The 22,322-nt window shown below is 43.2% G+C and overlaps 2 protein-coding genes across 7 annotated transcripts in view; both read left to right on the plus strand.

Annotated features, from left to right (window-relative positions):
* Positions 1–15,200, plus strand: part of smurf2 (SMAD specific E3 ubiquitin protein ligase 2) — a 55,030-nt gene extending 39,830 nt beyond the window's left edge. For all 3 annotated transcript variants that reach the window (XM_030407840.1, XM_030407841.1, XM_030407842.1), the window contains 10 exons: positions 537–695; positions 822–869; positions 5,233–5,434; positions 6,856–6,959; positions 7,195–7,309; positions 8,434–8,612; positions 8,993–9,251; positions 9,339–9,540; positions 12,284–12,359; positions 12,633–15,200. In XM_030407840.1, coding sequence (XP_030263700.1) covers positions 537–695; positions 822–869; positions 5,233–5,434; positions 6,856–6,959; positions 7,195–7,309; positions 8,434–8,612; positions 8,993–9,251; positions 9,339–9,540; positions 12,284–12,359; positions 12,633–12,732 — 1,444 coding nt within the window. In that variant the 3' untranslated portion in view covers positions 12,733–15,200. The remainder of the gene's footprint in view (positions 1–536; positions 696–821; positions 870–5,232; positions 5,435–6,855; positions 6,960–7,194; positions 7,310–8,433; positions 8,613–8,992; positions 9,252–9,338; positions 9,541–12,283; positions 12,360–12,632) is intronic.
* A 1,303-nt stretch (positions 15,201–16,503) lies between these two features.
* LOC115575418 (probable ATP-dependent RNA helicase DDX5) lies at positions 16,504–22,118 on the plus strand. Of its 4 annotated transcripts, none has more exons than XM_030407473.1 (13): positions 16,504–16,678; positions 17,403–17,574; positions 17,690–17,786; positions 17,865–17,998; positions 18,123–18,188; positions 18,414–18,555; positions 18,645–18,805; positions 18,918–19,090; positions 19,198–19,308; positions 19,410–19,471; positions 19,559–19,618; positions 20,945–21,179; positions 21,380–22,118. In XM_030407473.1, exons 1-13 carry the CDS (start codon positions 16,620–16,622, stop codon positions 21,411–21,413), a joined length of 1,506 nt encoding a protein of 501 aa, XP_030263333.1. In that variant the 5' UTR covers positions 16,504–16,619; the 3' UTR covers positions 21,414–22,118. The 4 variants fall into 4 exon arrangements, with proteins under 4 accessions (XP_030263333.1, XP_030263331.1, XP_030263332.1 ...); XM_030407471.1 differs by having other exon boundaries at positions 16,505–16,678; positions 20,945–21,166; XM_030407472.1 differs by lacking the exon at positions 16,504–16,678 and adding an exon at positions 17,101–17,295.
* Positions 22,119–22,322: the final 204 nt, after the last annotated feature.

A 22,322-nucleotide genomic window follows, 5' to 3' on the forward strand; every position in this document is an offset into this window, starting at 1 on the left:
CCGATGTTATAATACCTGGCCTCTGCTCACTTGCGTTCTCTCAGCATGTGAGTGATAGATGATATTTTTATCGCTCCTGATAGGAGGCCATTGGTCACGCCACACCTCACTGGGTGCTCCTCAGACAGCTCCAACATTAGCAGATGGCTCAGCTGCCAAGCTCTCATCGCTCGTGAAGCTCTCGTCCCTTTTGGCTTTAATCCCGCAAAACAGACAAGTCAGCGCCAGCATAGCGAGACTGCTGTAATTCCTGAACCTTTTTGTCTCCATGGAATCCAGCTGAAAGGGGTTGCAGGGCAGCAGTAAATAATTTAGATGGGAGGAAGAAGAGAAATAGAATAAAGGCAATTTCTCAGACATCTCAGAATCTCGATGTCCGCCTGAGTCCAGTTAGTCAGTGCTCTGGTATGTTTTATACCTCCAATTTGATATGTGTACTTTGTGTCTCTTTCCCCTCGTCCCACCCTACGTTGCCTTTATTTTTCCTCTGTAATAATGCTGTACTGCATGTTGTTTGCATGTCTGTTACATTTCAGAGATCTGAGTAATGTGAACTGTGAGGAACTGGGTCCTTTACCTCCTGGATGGGAGATACGGAACACCGCCACCGGAAGGGTTTACTTTGTCGACCACAACAACCGAACCACACAGTTCACAGACCCGCGCCTCTCCGCCAACCTGCATCTAGTCCTCAAGTGAGTTCTATAGTGCCCTTAACACAGAAAAATGTATTAGTGAAATAAATTAAATGCCACATAAAAAGCGGTATAAAAGCAGTGAGATTTATTTTCTGTCTTTTTTTTTTTTTTTTCCATCTGTAGTCCAAGCCCCAATGGTTCTCGAGGAGGCATAGAAAGTCAGAATGTCAGGTAAGGTTTGGGCCTCGTGCCAGTAGTCCTCACTTACACACAGACAAGAACACACACAAGCACTCACTCCCCCAGACATTTGCAGACTTGCTCACTATGCCTCCCCCTCAGTCAATGTTTTACTCTGGGATCCTGTGCCAATGTGTGTTCACCACCTGTAGAGGTTCAGCAGTGAGAGTGGCCCTTCTGCTGAGCAGACGTTTGTGCGCACACAGAAATACATCCATGGTGCACTCCCCCACAGTCTTTCTTTCCACACAAAAATTTAAATTCCTCAGGCCCGCAGAGGTTTTGATCATAAAGGCGTTTTAGCACACAATCCGTCACAAAGCTGGCTTTGGCCAGACATCAGATAGCTGAGTGGAAACCAAGGCTGCTGTGTCTGTGGCTGAGGAGCGTCCTACGTCCAGGAAACGGAGCATAAATTTGATGCCCAAGTCGATGAATGAAGTGTGTGTGTGTGTGTGCGTGCGTGCGTTCATGTGGGTTGCTTCATGCTTCCGTGCTTGGTACATGCCTGCGTGCATGGATGCCTGTGTTCAGAATCTCTTCCCCTGTGCAGCTGTTCAAACACATACAATACTGCGCAGTGATAGCTGTAGAATTACCCATAGGTCCTTGCTCTGCAAAGGTGGAGAAGCATACGGGTGCCTTGGTGGGCCTCCTCCGCCTGATCTCATTCCTTCTCTGTGCAGAGAGAGATGGAATGCATTGACGGAGAGATCAGGTTTCGTTTTTTCCTGTTCTGATGGATCAAAGAACGTGTTTGGGATTTTGTATTCGCTTTGCTGGTCCTCAAATAAAAATGTAGACTGGCACGCCACATTTGTTTTTAATGTAGGAATTTTGTCATGAGCATGACCATGCCCAGATGTGTGAAAATATCATGCATAGAATTTCTATTGTGTATGTCTTCTGGTAGCATGAGTAGTTCCCATCAAAGCCAGAATGTGGGCATAAGTTTTATCTAACATCACAGAAGTCATTTATATGCAGAAAAAAGTGTCTATAGCTGTATGTGTTTTGCAGTTGTTATTAATCACATTTGTGCATGTTTGTTGTGCTTTTATTGTGAAGTGAGAAGTAGAAAAATATAAAGTCTTTCATTTTGGCTGTTCCAGGTTTTTGAAGGGCACATGGACCTTGGCCTGAGATTTGTGAAATAACTTCTTATTAAATGACTGCATGGCTGAGGTTTAACCTGCGCCAACCTCAGTCCATTTTAGTTCCATTAACCCTGTAATCTGCTGCCTTTTCACTACAGTTTATGTCCGTACTGAAGCTGCTGTTACTGCAGATAGACTTTGCAGTGACTTTCTCATTTGTGACAAAACTCTGGAAAAGACATCAGTCGTCATGGATTTCAATCAAGACATCTGCCTTTTATCAAGTCAGGGATTTTAGAAATTTTCACCTCATGTGCCGTCATCCCGCAAAAATGTTCGATATACACACATATGTCCATCAAAGTTATAGTTTATTGCCTTTTTTATTTGCTGAAGACACAGCCTGAGCATCCAGACCACAGTTTTGGTTATATTTCCCTCGTGATGTTGCAATCTCTTACCGAATTTGAGCCGTCCCAACTGGCCGGGGTCACCATTCAGTAGGTAACTCAATCCTCGTCTGGTCCTGGCTGCAGGGCTGCCCTCTGCACAGTTGCATGAGAAATATCTGCGTCATTTCCCAGACGCTCGTGATTTTTTTTTTGCGTGGCCAAAACATTGCTTTTTGTTACGGCGACAGGTAACATGCAGCAGAGTTGTGCTCATCAGTGAGGAGTTGGAGAGAGAAGAGAGAACTCTGGGGCAGCCACATGAGAGAGCAACAAAGACGGAGCGGGAATGTTTGATTAATGGGTGAAAGAGCTGGAGGAGATGCTCCATGACTTCTTTCTCCTCCCTTTTCTCCCACCCATTCTCCCCCCATCGTCTGCAGAGTTTGGGTGCTGTTGGGAGAGTGCCCGCCCCTCCCTCTTGAGTCTAGTCTGCAGGAAATAAAGGGATTCATGAGGAGGTCTCCAGTGTCCTATGGGGCCCTGTGGCTTTCTGGGATAGCAGGAAGTGATTGAAAAGCCAAACTGGATTCAATGGGGTAGACACCAGAAACCAAACTGAGCTACTCAGTCAGAGAGGAGTTGTCATTGTGTAGCACTGAGGAGATACCAGCCAAGGGGCAGATACATGAGAGTAGAAGTTTTGAGATAATTACCTTCTGACCACTCTACTGAGTCATGAACTGAACTGACTGACACTGAAAGCTCCTCCTGTGTTTGTCAGCTCAAATGAAAACTCGGAAGTACTTGTGTGAAAATGTTTATTGTAACCTTGGTGTCACGGCCTAGACATCCATACTGCACACCCACAGACTGACTTGTGTATGCTTCCACCACCCTCTGCGCTCGCCTCTAGATTCTGGTGTTTATGACCCTGCTCAGGGCCGAGCATGCCTGCCACCCCCCACTGAAGTGCAAAAGGCCATTGTGCAAATAATCCTTTAGTGCCGGCTCCATAAAGGCTCTTTTGATTCTATGTGTGTGTGTGTGTGTGTGTGTTGTGTGCCTCCCCACTGTGCCACCCTCTGAGGCTGTCTTCCTAAACACAGCGCCCAGTTCAAAAGTTGTATTCTCAAGACCTCTATCATCATTAACCGCAGATGATGTTCACAGCCGCGCTATTGATACTGCGGTTAACTGCTGGTTTTGTCCCAGTGTTTGAAATGTCCCATCAAATGCTGCCTTTTTGGAATTCTTTTAATCTAAGTCATTTTGGAGTCTCCAATAGAGTGAATAGATAGATTGTGCTACAAAACCTGAGAGCAGCAGCAACGACATTAACAGTAAAAGCAAGATAATGTTTTTAATTCGGCTTTCAGGCTTGTTATACTACATTAGGATCAAAAACATGCACATACAGGAACTCTGCCCTGGACAAACAAAATGTGTTCTTTCACTGTTTTTAATTACTTACTGTCCATATTTCATATAGATTAAATGTCGCCCTGTTTTACTAGTGTCATATTAACAGTGTACTGAATTCTACCAACTTCTTTTTCTAAGTGCCTACCATCTGTCTCTGTGTTTGGTGCTTATCAGGTAGAGGTTGAGCCCTTTTACATCATCATTTCATTAGCTTTTATAAGAACAAAGTAAGCAACTAGCAGGTGAATATATCGGAGCACTTGGCAGCTAAAGAGCCAGATATTTTCCTCATGAGGTTCAACAGACGAAAAAACGAGCTTAAGGAGAGTGAATATTGGACTTGTTAAACTCACCCTTTGGTTGGAAACACAACTTTAAATGTCAGATACTGTTGCCCTGTATCTGCTGGATGTGTATATAGGAAGCGACTATTAATATCAAATATTAATATCAAGTTAAAGGTGAAGATAAAGAATGTCAATGTTGTGCTCACAACGTGTTTCTGCTGCCCCCGATTGGCCAAAAAACTCCAGTGAAAAAACTAAAAATGGCTGAGCTCGTTGCCTTTTTAGCAGTTTAGGTGAGTTTTTTTTCTCTATCATGATAGCATTTAGCTAATGTTGCATAAGTTATGCGCAGTAACAAAATCAATAACAAAGAATAATTTTGTATTACAAGATACAGATGGAAAATTCTGTTTATAAGTATAGCTTCAGCTCCAGAATTTGAGCCTTTAAGGCCAGGTCTTGTCGTGAGTTTCCTGTCCATCACAGTGCCTGCACAATTCTCAGTCTGTCTGTCTCTGTAAACTTTTAAATGTTCAACTGTAACAGTAAGCCTCTTCAAGGTGGCAAAAATGGCCCCTGATTACACAAAGTATACATGAGTCAAAGCAACAGAGGATCTATTTGCAGAGCTCTCAGTCAAATTCTGCTGCTCCCCCGCAGAAAGCCTTATTTTAGTTCAGCAACCTCTCCATGTGAGACCACCAGGCTACAGCCAGGTGGAGGTTTGTGTTTGTATAAGAGAGAGATGGGGGCAGTGAGTGAGTGAGTGAAGAAGATGTGTTACCTCCACTAATCCCTCCTCCACCTCTGTCTGTGTGTCTGTGCGGGGCTGAGGCAGCTGTTTGATTTGATGTGCTTCCCAGATGACCTCAGTGTGTTTACTCCTCGTACTCTGCAGTCAGCAAAGGACACAGAAAGAACTCTCACTCTCAGAAAGCTGTATTTTGAGTTTCTTGGCATCCCCCTTGTTGTTTTTGTGGAAGTGCTTGCTTACTTTTTTCCCCACTAGTAAGCTTGTTTGTGTTTTGGAACATCTAGGACTTACAATTTTTCTCTTTCATCTTGTCCCTCTGTCTCTTTCTCTTGGCCGTTGCTCCCTCTCCACTCTCACCTCCTTCCCTCGCCTCGCTTCCTCTCCCTGCTGTCTGCCCTCAAGTCGTCAGAACCAGCTGAAGGATCAGGCCCAGCAGGCTCTGGTGTCCCCCGGTCAGCTCCCAGAGGAGGCCGAGTGCCTCACGGTGCCCAAGTACAAGAGAGACCTTGTTCAGAAGCTCAAGATCCTCCGCCAGGAACTGTCCCAGCAGCAGCCTCAGGCTGGCCACTGCCGCATCGAGGTGTCCCGCGAGGAGATCTTTGAGGTGAGGATGGAAAGAAAAAACAAGCTCAGTCATGTCATCATATCGTCTGGAGCTCCCAACGGGTGGCTCTTATTAAAGATACTGCAAAATGGGTACATAATTTAACCCCGAGGGAAATTCAGTTGTCAGAGCCAGAGCATGCGTGAAACAAATTAAAATGCATGACAATGAAAAACATGGAACTGATGTAATCTGCTTCACTGCACAAAGCAAAACCTCACAGTATCTCCGTCTGTTTGTACGTGCAGACAGCTTGTAATTATTAAGTCTAGTTATTTATAGATGCACAAAAGTCACGTTAAACATTCTCCAAAGGTTTTTTCCTCCCTTCTTCTTGTCTACTCCTATAAAGGTCATTGCCCGTAGCAGTCTGGCTGTGAGAATGATTTCTCTCACACACCCGGTTATCTATGATGTGTGAAGCCAGTGTGTTCAAAATCTAAAGCAGACCTCTTGTTCAAGATGAGCGCATTTTCACAGCTGGGGAGTTTTCTTTTTGTGCATCTAGGAGGTGCGGGGCCTTCATCAGAGCAACAACACCTGCAACAGACTGCGTGACCCTCATAAAATATGCACTGGAATGTGCTGGAACAGCCACGTCTGTTAATCTGAACGAAGACATTTTTGTTGGCTGATCTCAATGTGAGAGAGAGAGAGTTGGAGGGCGGGAGGGAGGGAGGGAGAGGGGGGGAGAGGGCCGGGTGAGGAGGGTGCAGAGGACGTCTTGAGGTTGAGACATAACTGCGTAGCGTCTCCAGACCAGCTGAAGCATTACATTATGACTGAACAGCCAAGTGTTAGCTGGTGGGCTTGTCAGGCCTGTCTTTATGTGTGCTTTTTCGGTGTCGATAAGACATCCCCGCTTCTCCCACAGCACCTCGCTGCTGCGCGCTGTATCTGGAGGGCACGGTAGAACCTGGCTGTGTTATTATAGTCTTATGCCTGTGTTTATTATAACTGCCCCTAATCCACTTTAAATGAACCCTCCCCCTGACACTGTGAGCTGTCTGCACGTGGGATGAACACTGATTGAGGCGGAGAGATCTTGGCCTCACAACAGAGAACCAATTGGAAATTACTGCTGTAACGCCTCACTGCATCTGTCTCACTGCTACTGGAGAGCAAATGTGTTCAGAGAAATGCTTTCTTTTTCTCACAGTCCAGTTTAGAATAATCTCAACTTTGGTTGAGGCAAGGGGCTGCAAAAGTGCAAAAAGTGGTCACATTTTATTTTTTGACTGTTTCCCCCACGTCACCATATGATGAACAAATACACTTCTTCCTGTAACTGTCTCTTCTCTCTGCTGAGAACCATATAGAACCAGTCGATACCAGGGCAAATGTTAGAGAAAAGGCTTTTATAACCGATGTTGTTACTGTCTTTGACGGGGCATGTGTGTTTGTTTGCTTTCGTGTTGCAGGAATCATATCGACAGGTAATGAAGATGAGGCCGAAGGACCTGTGGAAAAGGCTAATGGTGAAGTTCAGAGGAGAGGAGGGGCTGGATTACGGAGGAGTCGCCAGGTAAGAAGAGCGTGGTACATGAAACACACAGACTTTGGTTCTTGGAACACTGTCACTTCTTATACAGCCGTCTGCCTCCTAGTGGAGGAGCCAAAGCACACAACTCACTCACCACTGTTCTGTCTGATTTGGTGTAGTAATTTCTTCCATCATTTGAAGTTGTTCTGGGCTCAGATGTTTCCTTTGTCTGTTTTCTCTCCTCCATCTTCTACCTGTCCTCTGTGCCTCTGTGCAGGGAGTGGCTCTACCTGCTGTCCCATGAGATGCTGAACCCGTACTACGGCCTGTTCCAGTACTCCCGTGATGACATTTACACACTGCAGATAAACCCGGACTCTGCTGTCAACCCTGTGAGAACACATCCCACCAAAAATTAAAACTTACACATTATGACTGATGAATCTTTTAAAAAGCATTGAATTCCCAGTGTGTTCCCTCTTGAAACTTTATTTCTTTAACTTTTTTTTTAATAAAGATGAGATCAGCCCTGCAGCAGAAACACTCACTACTGTTAGCTATAGTAGCTATAAAGCTCATTGTCTTAAGTGTCAATTTCGGCACAAATTTAAAATCATGAATTATTTTTCAAAAGGTTCATCTAAGGCTACACAATTAATCTAAACATCCAAATTGCATTATGGCCAGATGCAATATCCAAATGTCAGCAGCTACAAGTTTGTTATAAAAGGTAACTTAACCAAATGTGTGACTAAACTGCACTATTGTTAAGTACTTTTGTGCTGCACAGATCCATGGCATCTTTTTCTCCAGATTTGTAAGAAGTCAGATTTTTTGGGGGGGGGGGGCACAAACTTCATCAGATCTTCAGAACATCGTCATGATTTTTTTTGTCAGTGAAAATAAATGTTCACACAAATTGTGAATCACATTGCAATCGTAATATTTGTCAAAAATAATTGCATTAATAATTTTTTTTCTAACCATATTGTCGAGGTTAATCCACCCATCCATTTCCTGATGCGCATTTGGATCCGGGGAACTAGAAATTATTGTTACATGCAGCTTGGAAGTAGTAGAGAAATGTGACATTACTGTCAATAAATCCATTTACTTCATAAATAATTCTTTCCTCTGGATTTCTATCATTCTTTGAGCAATATAATCATGAAAAAGGCTTTCTTTCTATATGGTACTAAAATGGTCTTAAGAAGTATCAGATTGATTTTGGTATACACTACACTAAGTCTCAACCACATCAGTTCAGACACTGATAGCTGAGATCATTTCATCTCGTCTTGCACAACTTCAGCACTCTGTTGACATGAGAGCAATGTTAACCCAAACAAAAACAGACATGATCTCATGGATAGACATGTGTTGTGTGGATAGTGTTGTTTTGCTCAGTTGCTGGAGATGATGTTGCGAGACCCAAACATACTTAAACACTCAGTTCTGCCGGTAATTCTCTTCTGTCTTGTCATTTGGAAACTCAAGATGTTTTGTCTTCCCTTAGGAGCACTTGTCATACTTTCACTTCGTCGGGCGTATCATGGGGATGGCGGTGTTCCATGGTCACTACATAGACGGAGGCTTCACTCTGCCCTTCTATAAACAGCTGCTGGGTAAACCCATCACCCTGGACGACATGGAGTCTGTCGACCCCGACCTGCACAACAGCCTTGTGTGGATCCTGTACGTACAAGGCAACATTTTTATAGTGGTCAAGTATAGAGTATCGAGTTTTCTGTGTGAACGGAAAGTGAAAAAAGATGCTTGGATCAAGAATTGAAACACATTACACACAACGTTATGCTTTCCCGTTGACATTCAGTGTGTGCTTTGAATATAGAAGTAAAACAAAGTAGGAGAGAACTTGGATGACGGCGCCCCCCAGGGTTTTTGGATATTTCTTACATCAGTAGACCATAAGCGCATGCTGTCACTTCAGTTTAACATGACATCTGCTGGTTTCACTCATCAGCACACATTCAACAAAAAAGTTCACCCATTTTTTACTGGAACGAAAATTGCTTCTAAGTAATTCAGTAATTTTTATATGTATCACTTCTCAGGGACAACGACATCACAGGTGTCCTGGACCACACCTTCTGTGTAGAACACAACGCCTACGGAGAAATCATCCAGCACGAGCTCAAGCCCAATGGTAAGAGCATCCCCGTCACCCAGGACACCAAGAAAGAGTACGTTAGGCTCTACGTCAACTGGCGCTTCCTGCGAGGCATCGAGGCCCAGTTCTTGGCTCTGCAGAAGGGCTTCAACGAGGTCATCCCCCAGCACCTGCTGAAGGCATTTGATGAGAAGGAGCTTGAGGTAAGTTGTTGTTTGCGCACACTATATTTCAGGTTGCTTGTACATTAAGTTCAAAATGCTGGAAGTTCTTCTTTCCTCCACCCGCAGCTGATTGTATGCGGCCTAGGCAAAATCGACATCAACGACTGGAAGTCCAACACGCGGCTCAAACACTGCACCCCAGACAGCAACATTGTGAAGTGGTTCTGGAAAGCCGTGGAGTCGTTCGACGAGGAGCGCAGAGCCCGGCTGCTGCAGTTTGTCACCGGCTCCTCCAGAGTTCCCCTGCAAGGCTTCAAGGCGCTCCAAGGTGATAACACCCAGCGTGAACGCTGTGCATACTTAACGTGTTGTCATGTTAATATCCTTTTACATTAGAATTGTTATGCTATGTACGAAAGCGCTCCTGGCAGAGCTTTCTTTGTTAGGAGGCTTAGACCAGAGTGATACAGAAAATACTGAATCCTAATGTGATGTCAATCCATAATGCAAAAAAAGGTGTGGTAGAGTGGCCTGCACTGCTCCTTTGTTGTCCACACAGAGTGCTGGGCATTCACAGGCTCTGTCAACACAATCTAGTGTGTGTTAGGGTTTCTTGGCCTCTCTCAGTGTGTGTCTGTGTCTCTGGGTTTCTCCGACCTGAGTTGAACCGTGAGTCTGAGCGTAGTGCAGTGGTTCAGTGGGTCCGTCCTGGCAGACACAGCTGCCCAGAGACAGAGCACCCAGGCATGAGGAGAACACCGTGATCCACAGGCAGACAGCTCCCTTACACACCTTATATAACACGGCCATCCTTTCTTGGTCAAAACATCAGCAGAGGCCAGAACATCCAATAACAACACACACACACACACACACACACTTGAACTTACAGTGGCTGCGGCATTGCTTTGATTCTAAATGCTTGGACCACTTGGCTTCAGTCAAGGGACAAAATAAATGTAATAATGAAATAATCAAGTTCATGATACAAACAGAAAACATCACACATTCAAACTGACATCCTTTACTAGACTTGAATCAGTCATTATGGTGCAGTCAATGTTTATTTTTATTTCTTTATTGTTTGGCTGGACACATTATTTGCTGCAATATGGAGTAGAAGGAATGTAGAAACATGAATTAATAAGACCTCTTCAGATAAACAAATAACACAACTCGGTCAATAAGGAAGAGTCTAGACGCGGTGGAAGAAAAGAGAGGCCATGTTGTTCATTGTTTTCTGAGCAATTGATAGCCTTTTTTTCAATTTCAGTTTAGATTCCTTTAAAGTTATCGCACTTAAATATTTGACTACTAAAACCAGCTGTCTGAGATTGCATTCTTTAAATTCCAGAACGTAGTTTCAAGTTTTGTCATTTCAAAATATATGGTTTTCAGTCACTCGGCTGAACTCCTTCATTTCTGTGCAGTTCTGATGACATAATAAAGAGATCTGGTAGATTCCCTAGGCTTGATTGATATACATCGCCAATAGCTGTGATCGGAGACGTTATGTTTTTCTGGTTGCCATTCCGTGATGGCTCCGGGATGACTTAAGGGGATGTGCTCATCATCCAAAATTTCCCACAAATGTCTAATGAGCTAACTTGATGAGGTGATGACATTTATTTCAAAAAGGTCAAAATTCAACTTGACTGTGACGTCACATTGTTGTGCAAAAACACTTTTCCGGCCATTGTTCAACAACACAGCTCAGGAGAAGGGGAGATTGTTGTGACCACATTTCACATTCGGCCACTAAATTGGTGACACTCATCTTGGGTGTTCACCTTGAAACTGTGCTGACTGTATTGATCTTCTTTGATGCAGGGTTGAAGGTTCAATCTGCTTTATTGACCAAGCACATATGAGCACATAGGAAGCTTGGCTCTGTTTTGTTTCTATCAATAAACTTGAACACTTACAAACATACAGCAGTAGTCCACCATAAACCCAAATTGAGCTTCAGGTTATTGTCGCTGCACCATGTGATGAAAGCTTTCACTAGCCCTTTTTAGATAGAAAAGGCGGCACATTTGCTCCAAGGTTAGGGCAGCAATGTGCCGGCCTGTCTTTCTAAAATGGAGGCGTAATATTCCTCCTTTTCCAAAAGCCTCTGAAGTAGGCGTAAACATGTGACTCGACATGAAGCTCGAAATTGGGCTGTGAATAGTGACAACACATTTGTCTTCAAAATAACAGCTTTACATTGCACCCCACTGGAGTTTAGAACTGGGTTCTTAGCGGGGGGCTTTTAATTTGAAAGTAGCGACCGTTCTTAGCCTGCCGACACAACAACAAGCTAACACAACCAAACGGCTACAGAGGCCGAGGAGACGCTAGCATCTCCTGGATCTCAGCGGCTGTCTAGCTGCTCATCTTAATGTCCGCGGATGAAATGATGGACTGACTGCTCCCCGGCTGTGGGTCGCACAACAGTGCAGGTCATCGACACCTCTGCCCACCTCACGCAGGGGCCGGCAAATCGGCGGACCAAAACAGACCCCCAATTTGCCGGCCTCTGTCTAAAACCGGACCGAGCGGCCAAAAGGACGGGCAAATTAGCGGCTTGGTGCTCTGTCTAAAAATGGCTAGTGAGTCCACTGTAAAGCTTCATGTAAAACCCTCCTCTGTAAAAATAGTCTCCAAGTGTAGATGGCATGTTTATCACTGGAGATTATTCACTGGAATCACACATATAGTAGTAACTTCCATTTCTCCAAGTGCTACATTTAATACCTTTTTTAATTGAATTCCTCCAAAGTCTTCACTTCATATATGACATGAATCGGGGCAGACGTGGATACAAACTGCCTCTGAAATCTTGCGTGAAGGCATACATACAACTGAGAGCCTGTAGTTCCAGTTTTTTGACACTGAATCAACTGAATCTGAGCAACTTGTTATTTGAATATCAGACAATTCTAAGTCTGAATATGTGAACCTGGGGAGAAAAAAATCAAACTCAAATAACCTTCTGGGAAATTCAAAGAGAGAATCCAGACAATTCATCCCAGTGCAAAGCAGGTGTGTTAATGTCCATTTTTACTGAACTAATTGTGTTTATACAGGTGCTGCCGGCCCACGGCTCTTCACCATCCACCAGATTGATGCCAGTACCAACAACCTGCCCAAAGCCCACACCTGGTGAGGAAACTGTCAGCACTCTCGCATGTTTCAGATTGTTTGACACGCTGCCTGAATTTGAGATGAGTGAAAGAGTGGTGTTGAACCATGACGAAGTGCTTGCTTTTTTTTTTTCACTTAATTCTCTCCACTTTGACTTTACAGTCAAGGTAGTTAAACAATTAGTATTACAAAAAAGCTTGTTGTTGACTGTGGTGTGGAGTTATTCAGCAGTGTAGAGATTCACATGTTCTGAATATGATTTAAAAACCGTTCTCCCTTTCTGTTTTCCAGTTTTAATCGGATCGACATTCCTCCCTACGAGCACTATGACAAACTGTACGACAAGCTGCTCACTGCCATCGAGGAGACGTGCGGCTTTGCTGTGGAGTGAGTCACTGATGCCCGGCGGAGCTCAGCAACAACCAGAAGCAACATGGTTTGGCCGTGATGAGCCTTCCCCCCCCTACAAATCAGTCCACTCAGACGGGGGTCATCCATGGTTGCTTCACCTAGGGACGCCCATACTTTCCCAGGACATGTGGCCAAGCTAAGGGAGGATGGGCAGAGAAGACCAGAACATGTCATTTGACTGTTTTTTTATAGAGCCTCCAGCCCTCCTTTATGTCTTTTTTTATAATTGAAAAGGATCTTTAAGCTGCTAATAACTCAAGACTATTTACTAACTTGTGGAGCCTGCAAGTATTGCTGGCTCTTCCCTTTTTTTCTAAGTTCATTTTAGCATTTAAAAAAACACAGACTGTATTCCATGTAGCAACGCTCCATCTTACCAAGCAGAACACAAGGTCAGTCCACTCTGAAAACAAGACATTAACAGGACAGGGTTAGTAATGGTTACCACAACCACTTGGAAACACTAAATTTGGATGCAGAGTGTGGTGAATCGGGCTGTGTGGTTCCTCGGAGTTATCACACTGGGGCTATCAGCAATGCCAAGGCTGGAAAAAACGGGGATGTGTGCGGGTGAGAAAGGCAAGACTAGAGACTTAATTAGCCCGACTGTTTACAACCCTCTCCAAAGACAGCAGCAGGGACCTCTGCTACTGAGTCGCTGCCCAACAACAAGAGCTGCATTCCCAGAAAACCTAGTTCACACGTTCGACAGCTAGTTTTTGTTTGAAAATGAATGAATGAATGAATGAATGAATGAATGAATGAATAGCTTGAAATGTGTTATTTTTATATAACAGGGAAAATTGAAAAAGAAACAATAAAATTATATCTAATATATATAATTTATTGCTGTTATATTTCAGAAACCCCTTTCCGTTGTTCAAGAAAAAATAAAATCTTTAAATGTTAAGTGTTACTGTTTAAATTATCGATGACAATTTGTGAAAAACAGAATTGACTTGGACTGGATTTCACTTAAGAATGCTGTGGTTTATTTCATGACGTAACCTCTCTCATACTGTACAAGGAGAGATATGTCTTTAAAAGCAAAAAATCCTCAACACACAAATGTCCTCTGAGTGCCATAATCATTTTTGAATGAATGAATCTCTGCAAATATTGAGCAGACCCTTTAAATTCTACTGATCTCATCCTGGAGCTGCATTTTTTTTTTAACAGTTTGTCATTTGTAGCTGGGCTATATTAATGTCATGAGCATGAAACCTACCATTCATTTGTAATGGTTTTCTATTCAATGGAGTCAAAAAAATCACTTCTGTTTTGTGCTGTCTCCACATTGTTGTTGTTGTTGGACAAAATGAAAAAAAAAACCTCTACTACCTTCTAGCCATTTGGTGCTAAATACCATTAACGTGTGTCTTTTATTGGAAACCTTACTCATTGACATACTACTGCTTTATGTGCAGAATACACTTGTCCTCATACCTGTTTGTGGCCACAAAACATGTCCAAAAAATCACGAGCTCTACCTAGCCACACTCTCAGGAGATGTCATATGTGATGTCCTTTTGATTTGACGACTGATGGGATGCTAACTTGTCTTGATTTCCTGAATGATAAGAGGTTTTTAAAAAGTCATGTCATATAAATTGTTTTGCCCACAGCAGACCTTTAAAATATAGTAATCGTTGCATGTGTCCATATGTGCTTTTGTTTTGAAAGGGAAGTGAATGAGATGAACTTAAAGCCTGCAACACAGTCACATCAGTGATTTCTTTTTATTGTAAGGAAGGGGGGGGATTGTTTTCTACGATTTAAAAATGAAATTCTTGAATGTTTTCAAAAGATGCTGCCTGTCTAGCAATCTCTATGACCGTGGACTGTTCTTAACATTTGCATACACTAAAAAAAACAAAAACAAAAAAAAACCAACACAAATGAATTGTTCATTTTCATTCTTTTATGTGGACTAATGTGTATGCAAAGTGAAAAGTGTCCTCAGATGGTGCTTTGTACAGTAATACGATATTGTTCATATATGTGGATCAAACAACCTGTAATTTATCTTTAACTTAAGTAGAAAAAGATTTTTTTTCTTGAAATGAAAAGAGGAGTTGCACACGAACAGAACGAGGCTGCCATGTGTACGCGAGGGTGACCTCTGTAACAGATATTCATTCGCCTTTTAAGTCCAGTGCACAAGCTGATCACCCTACTGTCTGTTCCTACACTACATCACTCAGCTTTGCCCCGTAGCTGCCTCTCATTGAAGAACTGAACTTTCTATGAAACAAAGTTGAGAGATGCCACCTTTTTGTTTGTTTTTTTCCAATAGCATGATCCACTAGCAGGACTATATCTCTCATAGCTGACTGATGCAATTTGATGTATGTTAACACTATCATTTTGTAAGAGTATTTTATTTTTGTGTGTAATTAGTTCTAATTAAACTTGCCTTTGTCTAACAATGTAAGGCCTTGTACGAAACAATGTCTTGTCCTTTTTCTATTTGAGTGGTTGTTTAAATGTCGTGAAAAAGACCAAAAATGAAAGACCTTTTTAATCTAAATTATTAAACTGCTTAGTTGTGCTTAAACAGGCTCTTTGGCACAGCAATAACTGCTAGTAAATCAATTTATAAGGGGCTTTTTAGCATGATACTGCCTGAGAATAAATGTCAAGTACTTGATGTAAACACTTTACATCTGAATGGAACATGTCCCCGACCACCCACTGTTCACACACTATACCAATGTGGATTAATCGTCTGGCAGATGGCTCAGAGGGGACAGGGAAAGGGGGGTAAAATGACCATGATCAGAGATGTTTTTTTAAAAAAAAAAAAGCGTTAAGAGTTTGTCACAGCTAAAAAAAAACAAAAAAAACAACACATTCATGTATTTTGTCGTACTTTTTTCAGCCACTTTAATTAGTATGACTAGTGAGTATTAATAGAAAAGCTATTTTATGTTTCTATGGTGTAGTACCTCATATATAAAAGGTGCGCTTCCATAAACATAAAAGAAAACATTCAAAATAATACTTCCAATGAGAGTCAGTAAAGCTCATCCCACTGAAATATCAGTTATTTTCATGGGTTGCCAACATGACCAACATGACATGTAGAAAACACTTCTTTCTGCCACACTTTAAATGCTAAAATCCTAGTTTTGAACCACACAATCTGTTTAAATGTCTAAACATTTGCTTGCCCACTTATTTCAACATAAATCAAGTGAAAATGTATCAGTGAGTCATGTTGGGACCAGCTCAAAAAAACAAAGAACAAAAAAAAGTGTTTGGGTTGGTCCGGATGACGTCACTTACCGTAAAGCATCGGAAGTACAGTCGGTGCCGGATTACCAGTTTCTGTCTCGTACATATCCATCCGCCAACTCTGTTATAATCATTAAAAGTATGGAAATAAGGCAGCGGAAAACAGTTGTGGGCTTTTCAGGGTAGCATTTAAAACAATCGGAAGATACTGAACACAGTTTCAAAGGTGTCATTTATGCTCTACATGTTCACACATATTACACAATGTTTGCTTGTGATTTCTTTGTACAAAACCTTACTAATGTTCTTCCTTCTGGTCTGTTTTAGCTTATAAAGTATATTCACTCGAGCACTGAGCGAATCACATGTAGTGTCTTAGAGCGATAGAGAATTTGAACCACAGTTTCGCTGTTACACAGTGGCTCTATGTTGTCTGTCGGTAGAGGCTGAAGCCGAAAACCGTATGGCGGATGAATACATCGGAAGAGGGACTTCCTCTTGCCATATAAACCGGGCCTCATTTTTACTTTACCGGCATTTCAGCACCACTGCCGGTCGGGTTTTTTTAGACGGCGGTCAAGCCAAAAAGAAGTATATTTATCTTTTTTATTTATACTAATTGTTTACAATATGCCAGGATATTCCGACAGAGATCGTGGCAGGGATAGGGACCGTGACAGAGATAGAGGGTAAGTACTCTTTTTATTCTCATTTTGGATTAGTTTTTCCCTCGTGTGATTCGAAAAAATGGCTGACTAGTCATATAACCAAGAAAAATGTCGAAAATTAACTAAATATTACTACAGTTTAAATGGAAATTACCGTCATTTACGTTTTGTTCCGAAGAGTGAATCTACCAAATCAAAAATCGGGCCGTTTGCCGGCTTTATATATCGACACAAGGCCCAGGCCGGGGATCGGAGCCCGTTGTCTTTGGCTCAAGGCCTAGTTTGGCCTCGTGCCCCGGCACAGCGGCTTGCCGTTAGCTTCAGGATACCGTTAGCTAGCTCGGCCACAGGAAGCTCGTATTCACGAAGCTAATGGTGGATATCGCGAGACTACTTAACGTTATGTAAAAACAGTTTTCTGACGACAGTTTTTGTACACGATGTTCACTTTGTGACCACGACGTAAGGTAGTAACGTGTATTGCTCCGAAATAGTGTTGCTAGTACAGCTGGCTAGTCGGCTTTTCGCCATGTGGCAGCATGAATGCGGATACAAAATGCCGGCTGTTCTTCCATTGTTCCTCTACTGGCTGGAAAGTATATGGCAGCTGTATATTTCCACAGAATGACGCAGTTAAGGTGTGCCTTTTGTTCGTCTGAAACTACTGTTCCCAGTCGCTGTAGATGAAGCGACCGAATCCGATCTGACTTTGTACACCTCAACGTAACGTTTAATTTATTTGCAGCTATGGCGGTGGTCCTCCTCGCTTTGGTGGTAACCGTGGAGGAGGTGGTGGAGGAGGAAAGTTCGGCAATCCCGGTGAACGCCTGCGGAAGAAACAGTGGAATCTCGATGAGCTCCCAAAGTTTGAGAAAAACTTCTATCAACAGCACCCCGACGTTACCCGGAGGTCTATGGTATGTAGGCAGCATTGCCCTCGATGTGTTATGCAACACCAGAAATGTGCTCCCGCCTGCACGTGTTGCAGTTATGTAATCATTTATGACCACTGAACTCTCCTCAATCTTGCAGCAAGAAGTTGAAGCTTACAGAAGGGCCAAAACCATCACAGTGAAGGGAAGAGAATGCCCAAATCCTATTGCAAAGTTCCACGAGGCCAGCTTCCCATGTAAGTATTAAAGGCACAAAGTGTTACAATGTCACACAGAAAATTTGCAGTCAGTTAATGGTTACCACGTTTCTGCAGCGTATGTGATGGATGTGATCAACAAAATGAACTGGACCGAACCAACACCCATTCAGGCCCAGGGCTGGCCTTTGGCTCTTAGTGGCCAGGATATGGTCGGCATTGCCCAGACTGGGTCTGGCAAAACGCTCTCCGTAAGTTGAATATTCTTATCTCACTGAAATGGTGCCACATCAAAAGAATAGCACATTGATATATCAGGTCAGATTGGCAAATATATGAAAAATAATCAATATATATTTTTTTTTTATTCCTCAGTACTTGTTGCCAGCAATCGTGCACATCAACCATCAGCCTTTCCTGGAGCGTGGCGATGGACCAATTGTAAGTCATCATTCACACAGTATCAAATGGATTTAAATGTTTTTATGTCATTGTTTTGACATTCTTTTTCATGAAGGGTATTTTATATGGAGTTAAGATAAGTTGTATGATCTGCAGTTTTTGCAAATTCTGAGCGCTAAGATTTCTGGCTTCATCTGACCAGACGAAGTGTGAAGATGCTTGTTGACTGACTTGTAATAAATGGCTGGTGTATTTCATTGACAGTGCTTGGTGCTCGCCCCTACCCGTGAGCTGGCACAGCAGGTACAACAGGTAGCTGCAGAATATGGCAGAGCTTCTCGCCTCAAGTCCACCTGTATCTATGGAGGAGCACCCAAAGGACCCCAGATCCGTGACTTGGAAAGGGGTACGGTAGCTCTTTTTTCTTTAAAAAACAAACTCAAACAGTCGGAGCCAATTCAGAATTTTGTTCTAACAATGGCTGTCCTATTAAAGGTGTTGAGATCTGCATCGCCACTCCGGGAAGGCTCATCGACTTCCTTGAGGCAGGAAAGACAAACCTCCGAAGGTGCACTTATCTTGTGCTGGACGAAGCCGACAGAATGCTGGACATGGGCTTCGAGCCGCAGATTCGGAAAATTGTGGACCAAATCAGAGTATGTGTTTTAATTTACATGAATGGTATTAAAACTTGTCCTCTAGGACAGTAATCTCTAGATGCATGTATACATTAAGGTAATAGGTTGCTAATCATTACTGTTTTGACAGCCGGACCGCCAGACTCTGATGTGGAGTGCTACATGGCCCAAAGAGGTTCGCCAGCTGGCAGAGGACTTCCTGAAGGAGTATGTCCAGATCAACGTTGGTGCGCTGCAGCTCAGTGCTAACCACAACATCCTGCAGATAGTCGATGTCTGCAACGATGGAGAGAAGGAAAACAAGTGAGTAGTGTGGCTGTAATGACAAGTGTTGAAACTGATGTTTTCATAATGGCTACTACTGACCGTGATATATTTACAAAATATTAAATGTACTGTTTTGTTTTTAGACTCATTCGTCTCCTTGAGGAAATCATGAGTGAGAAAGAGAACAAGACCATCATCTTTGTGGAAACGAAGAGGCGATGTGATGACCTCACCAGGAGGATGAGAAGGGATGGGTAAGTGTCAGAGTTAAAATGCTGATCACAACATGGCTGCTTTTTGTATTGAGCTTATAATCATTGTATGGATTTAATATTGAACCCCTTAATCCTGTTAGGTGGCCAGCTATGGGAATCCATGGAGATAAAAGCCAACAGGAAAGAGACTGGGTTCTCAATGGTAAGCTTGCAGCACCAGAACATTTCCATTTATGGTTAATTGGAGCGGTGCAACTTCAAGGTCTGATTAATTTCTTTAATTTTTCAGAGTTCAAATATGGAAAGGCTCCAATTCTGATTGCTACAGATGTTGCCTCTAGAGGTCTAGGTCAGTATCCTCCCTGATGCATTTTGTACTCCTTTTGTGATTCAAAAAAGAAAGTATTTGCTTTCTTTAACTCTTCTGCTTCTTTCTGAGTTTCTCCCCTGGCCTGAAGGAGCAGTCTGTGTGGCAGGGCCTTGGCATGACAAGCCCAGGTCTCCAGAGGGGGAAGGAGGATTCTTGGAGGTGTCCTGACTGGCGAGGCACGGGTCTCCCAGTCGAGCAGATATACAGAGGTGACCAGGCCCAAGTGCAGCTAACGCGCTGGCCTGCCTAAAAAGGGGGGCGAGTTGAGGGCTCGCCACAGTTCCTCCCCATATGCTCGTCTGTTCTCTGGCAATGGTTTGGACTGCTTCACACACCCAGGCTCTGTAACTGTCCCAGCTCAAAGCCCAGCTACACTGTCTCCTATTGTCTTGCATGTATGGTTTGGCACTGCATTGCAAGCCATTTGAGTCATTTGGGGGGTGCTTTTTGTTGTGTAGACTCGTTGTAAAGCATGGGTGGCGTTAATGTTGCAGTTTCCTAAACTTCTGTCGGAAGAGCAGTCTGTCAGATCGATCTTACCTTCACCTCTGTAAAGACATGGCTACTGGCGCTTTTGGTGACAGTGGGACATGCTAAGTTGGACACACTTGGACAAAATCCAAGCTCACACTCCTCCCTCGCCTGCGTTTCAAAGTCATGTCGAGACCTGCCAACGAGAGACATTATGATCAAGTGAACACTGGTTCTGGATATATCTTGCCATGCCGAGAGTGGGGATGTTCTGTTTGTAGGCATCCTGCAAATAGATTCAGATCTACAGTTTCTCGGCAAGAGACACTGCAGTGTGAACTTTATAGCGAGCGTGACAAGGGGACCTTGGTTAAGTGCTAGTTGAAGCACACTAGGAGGCAGTAGTTTGCATAGCAGCCCTACTGTGAGGGGGACACCTGTGGGTCACTTGACACAGTATGTGGGGAGAATGCTGCAATGGGAATGGACTAGTGAATGCATACTCCAAAAATGGTAAGACTTCTGATCCATTCTTTTTGAGGGTGGTTTGGCAGTGGTTCAGGAGGGGAGGGCTTTTATTTTATCCATCTGGATTGGAAGCCAATGGAGTGTGCATCGGTTCTCTTTTCCCACCGTAGTCTCCCTGTGGGGTAAATGCTCGTCCGTTTTTTGTCTAATGGTAGTCTTTTGCAGCCTTATGGATTTTACTAGCCATCCCCGCCTCACGACAGTACTAACTTTTGTTTTTGATCTGGTTGTTGTGGTGGCGCTGGTGCACGTCTTTGTGTGCTGTCCTCCTCTTCCTTTATGCCACACTGCAACACAATCTTACAGATGTTGAAGACGTGAAATTTGTCATCAACTTTGACTACCCCAACAACTCTGAGGACTATATCCACCGCATTGGCAGAACGGCTCGTAGCCAAAAGACAGGCACAGCCTACACCTTCTTCACTCCCAACAACATGAGGCAGGCCAGTGACCTCATCTCTGTGCTCCGCGAGGCCAACCAGGCCATCAACCCAAAGCTCCTCCAGATGGCGGAAGACAGAGGAGGTAAATCTAATTGGTGAGATACAGAAACTGTGCTGTGAACTGCAGCCACTTTTTTTCTGCTGCTCTCCTTTTCTATTCTGAGAAGTCGATTGGTTTATCATAAAGAGCATAGTGGTATCTCGAAGTCATCTAGTTTTTGCCTAACCTTTTTTTATATATATTTTTTTTTTTAAATGACTTTTGCCACGCCTTAAGTTTGTTCTTCTTTTCCAGGTCGTTCAAGGGGAGGCAGAGGTGGAGACTATGACCGTCGGGATAGATACTCCTCTGGAAGGCGTGATTTTGGTGGTTTTAGGGACAGGGATAATGGTAGAGGTTATGATAATGGACCAAACAAAGCTTTTGGCACAAATTCACAGAATGGAGGAGGCTATGGGGGAAATAATGGCGGCGCCAATGGCTTCAGCGGAGGCAGCTACAATGGTAATGGACAGTCCAACTTCAACAACCAAGCAGGAGCGTTCAGTGGTCAGAGCAATTTCCAGGCCCCACAGTTTGCTCCCGCAAAGGTTGGAGCACAGACTGGCGCAGGTCATCCCCCATTCCCCTTCCCCCAGGCACAGGCTCCGCAGCAGCACCCCCCACCGCTGGTGCCCTACCCCATGCCTCCTCAGTTCTCTCAGTAAACACACTTTACACTTGAAAGAAGTAATTTATTGCTTTTTGTCGTTTAAGTTCTATACTTAATCCAGATTTTTTTTGTATTTACACAACAGGGTTAAAAACAACTTCAACCTCTATTAAGCCTTTTAAGATCTGCAGTGCAGCAATAGTGTTGCGCACTTGTTTCCCCCCATTTTATTTTATTTGTTACATTCCTCAGTAATGCTTATGTTTTGTACTAGGTAATTACAAATGTATTGGTTTTTCATGTGTATCATTGAAAGTGATGTTAAGCTCCGACCTTGGAAGTGCACTGCATGATCTTTCAAATAAAACATTAAAAAGAAAACGGTGTTGTGTTCTTTTCTTTAAAGCATTCTCAAAGTATTCTTTTGTGAGGAAATGATTGAACACTTGTAATGCCTTTCTTATCCAGCAGGTGTCATCATTCACCAGTGAACTGATGCAGTTATGCTTACTCTTGTATAACCTCATGAACCAACTGATCTCCCTATGTGGAAACTACTCTGCATGAATTAGTTTGGGATATTGG

The sequence above is a fragment of the Sparus aurata genome, chromosome 23 (assembly GCF_900880675.1).
Source record: "Sparus aurata chromosome 23, fSpaAur1.1, whole genome shotgun sequence".
Taxonomy (NCBI): Eukaryota; Metazoa; Chordata; class Actinopteri; order Spariformes; family Sparidae; genus Sparus; species Sparus aurata.

What these genes read in the sequence shown, in the direction of transcription:
- LOC115575418 (XM_030407470.1), top strand. Translation starts at nt 17,201, where the DNA reads ATGCGGATACAAAATGCCGGCTGTTCTTCCATTGTTCCTCTACTGGCT. An exon ending in CACAGAATGACGCAGTTAAG is followed by an intron (nt 17,296 to 17,402) that starts GTGTGCCTTTTG and finishes ATTTATTTGCAG; the next exon opens with CTATGGCGGTGGTCCTCCTC. An exon ending in ACGTTACCCGGAGGTCTATG is followed by an intron (nt 17,575 to 17,689) that starts GTATGTAGGCAG and finishes TCAATCTTGCAG; the next exon opens with CAAGAAGTTGAAGCTTACAG.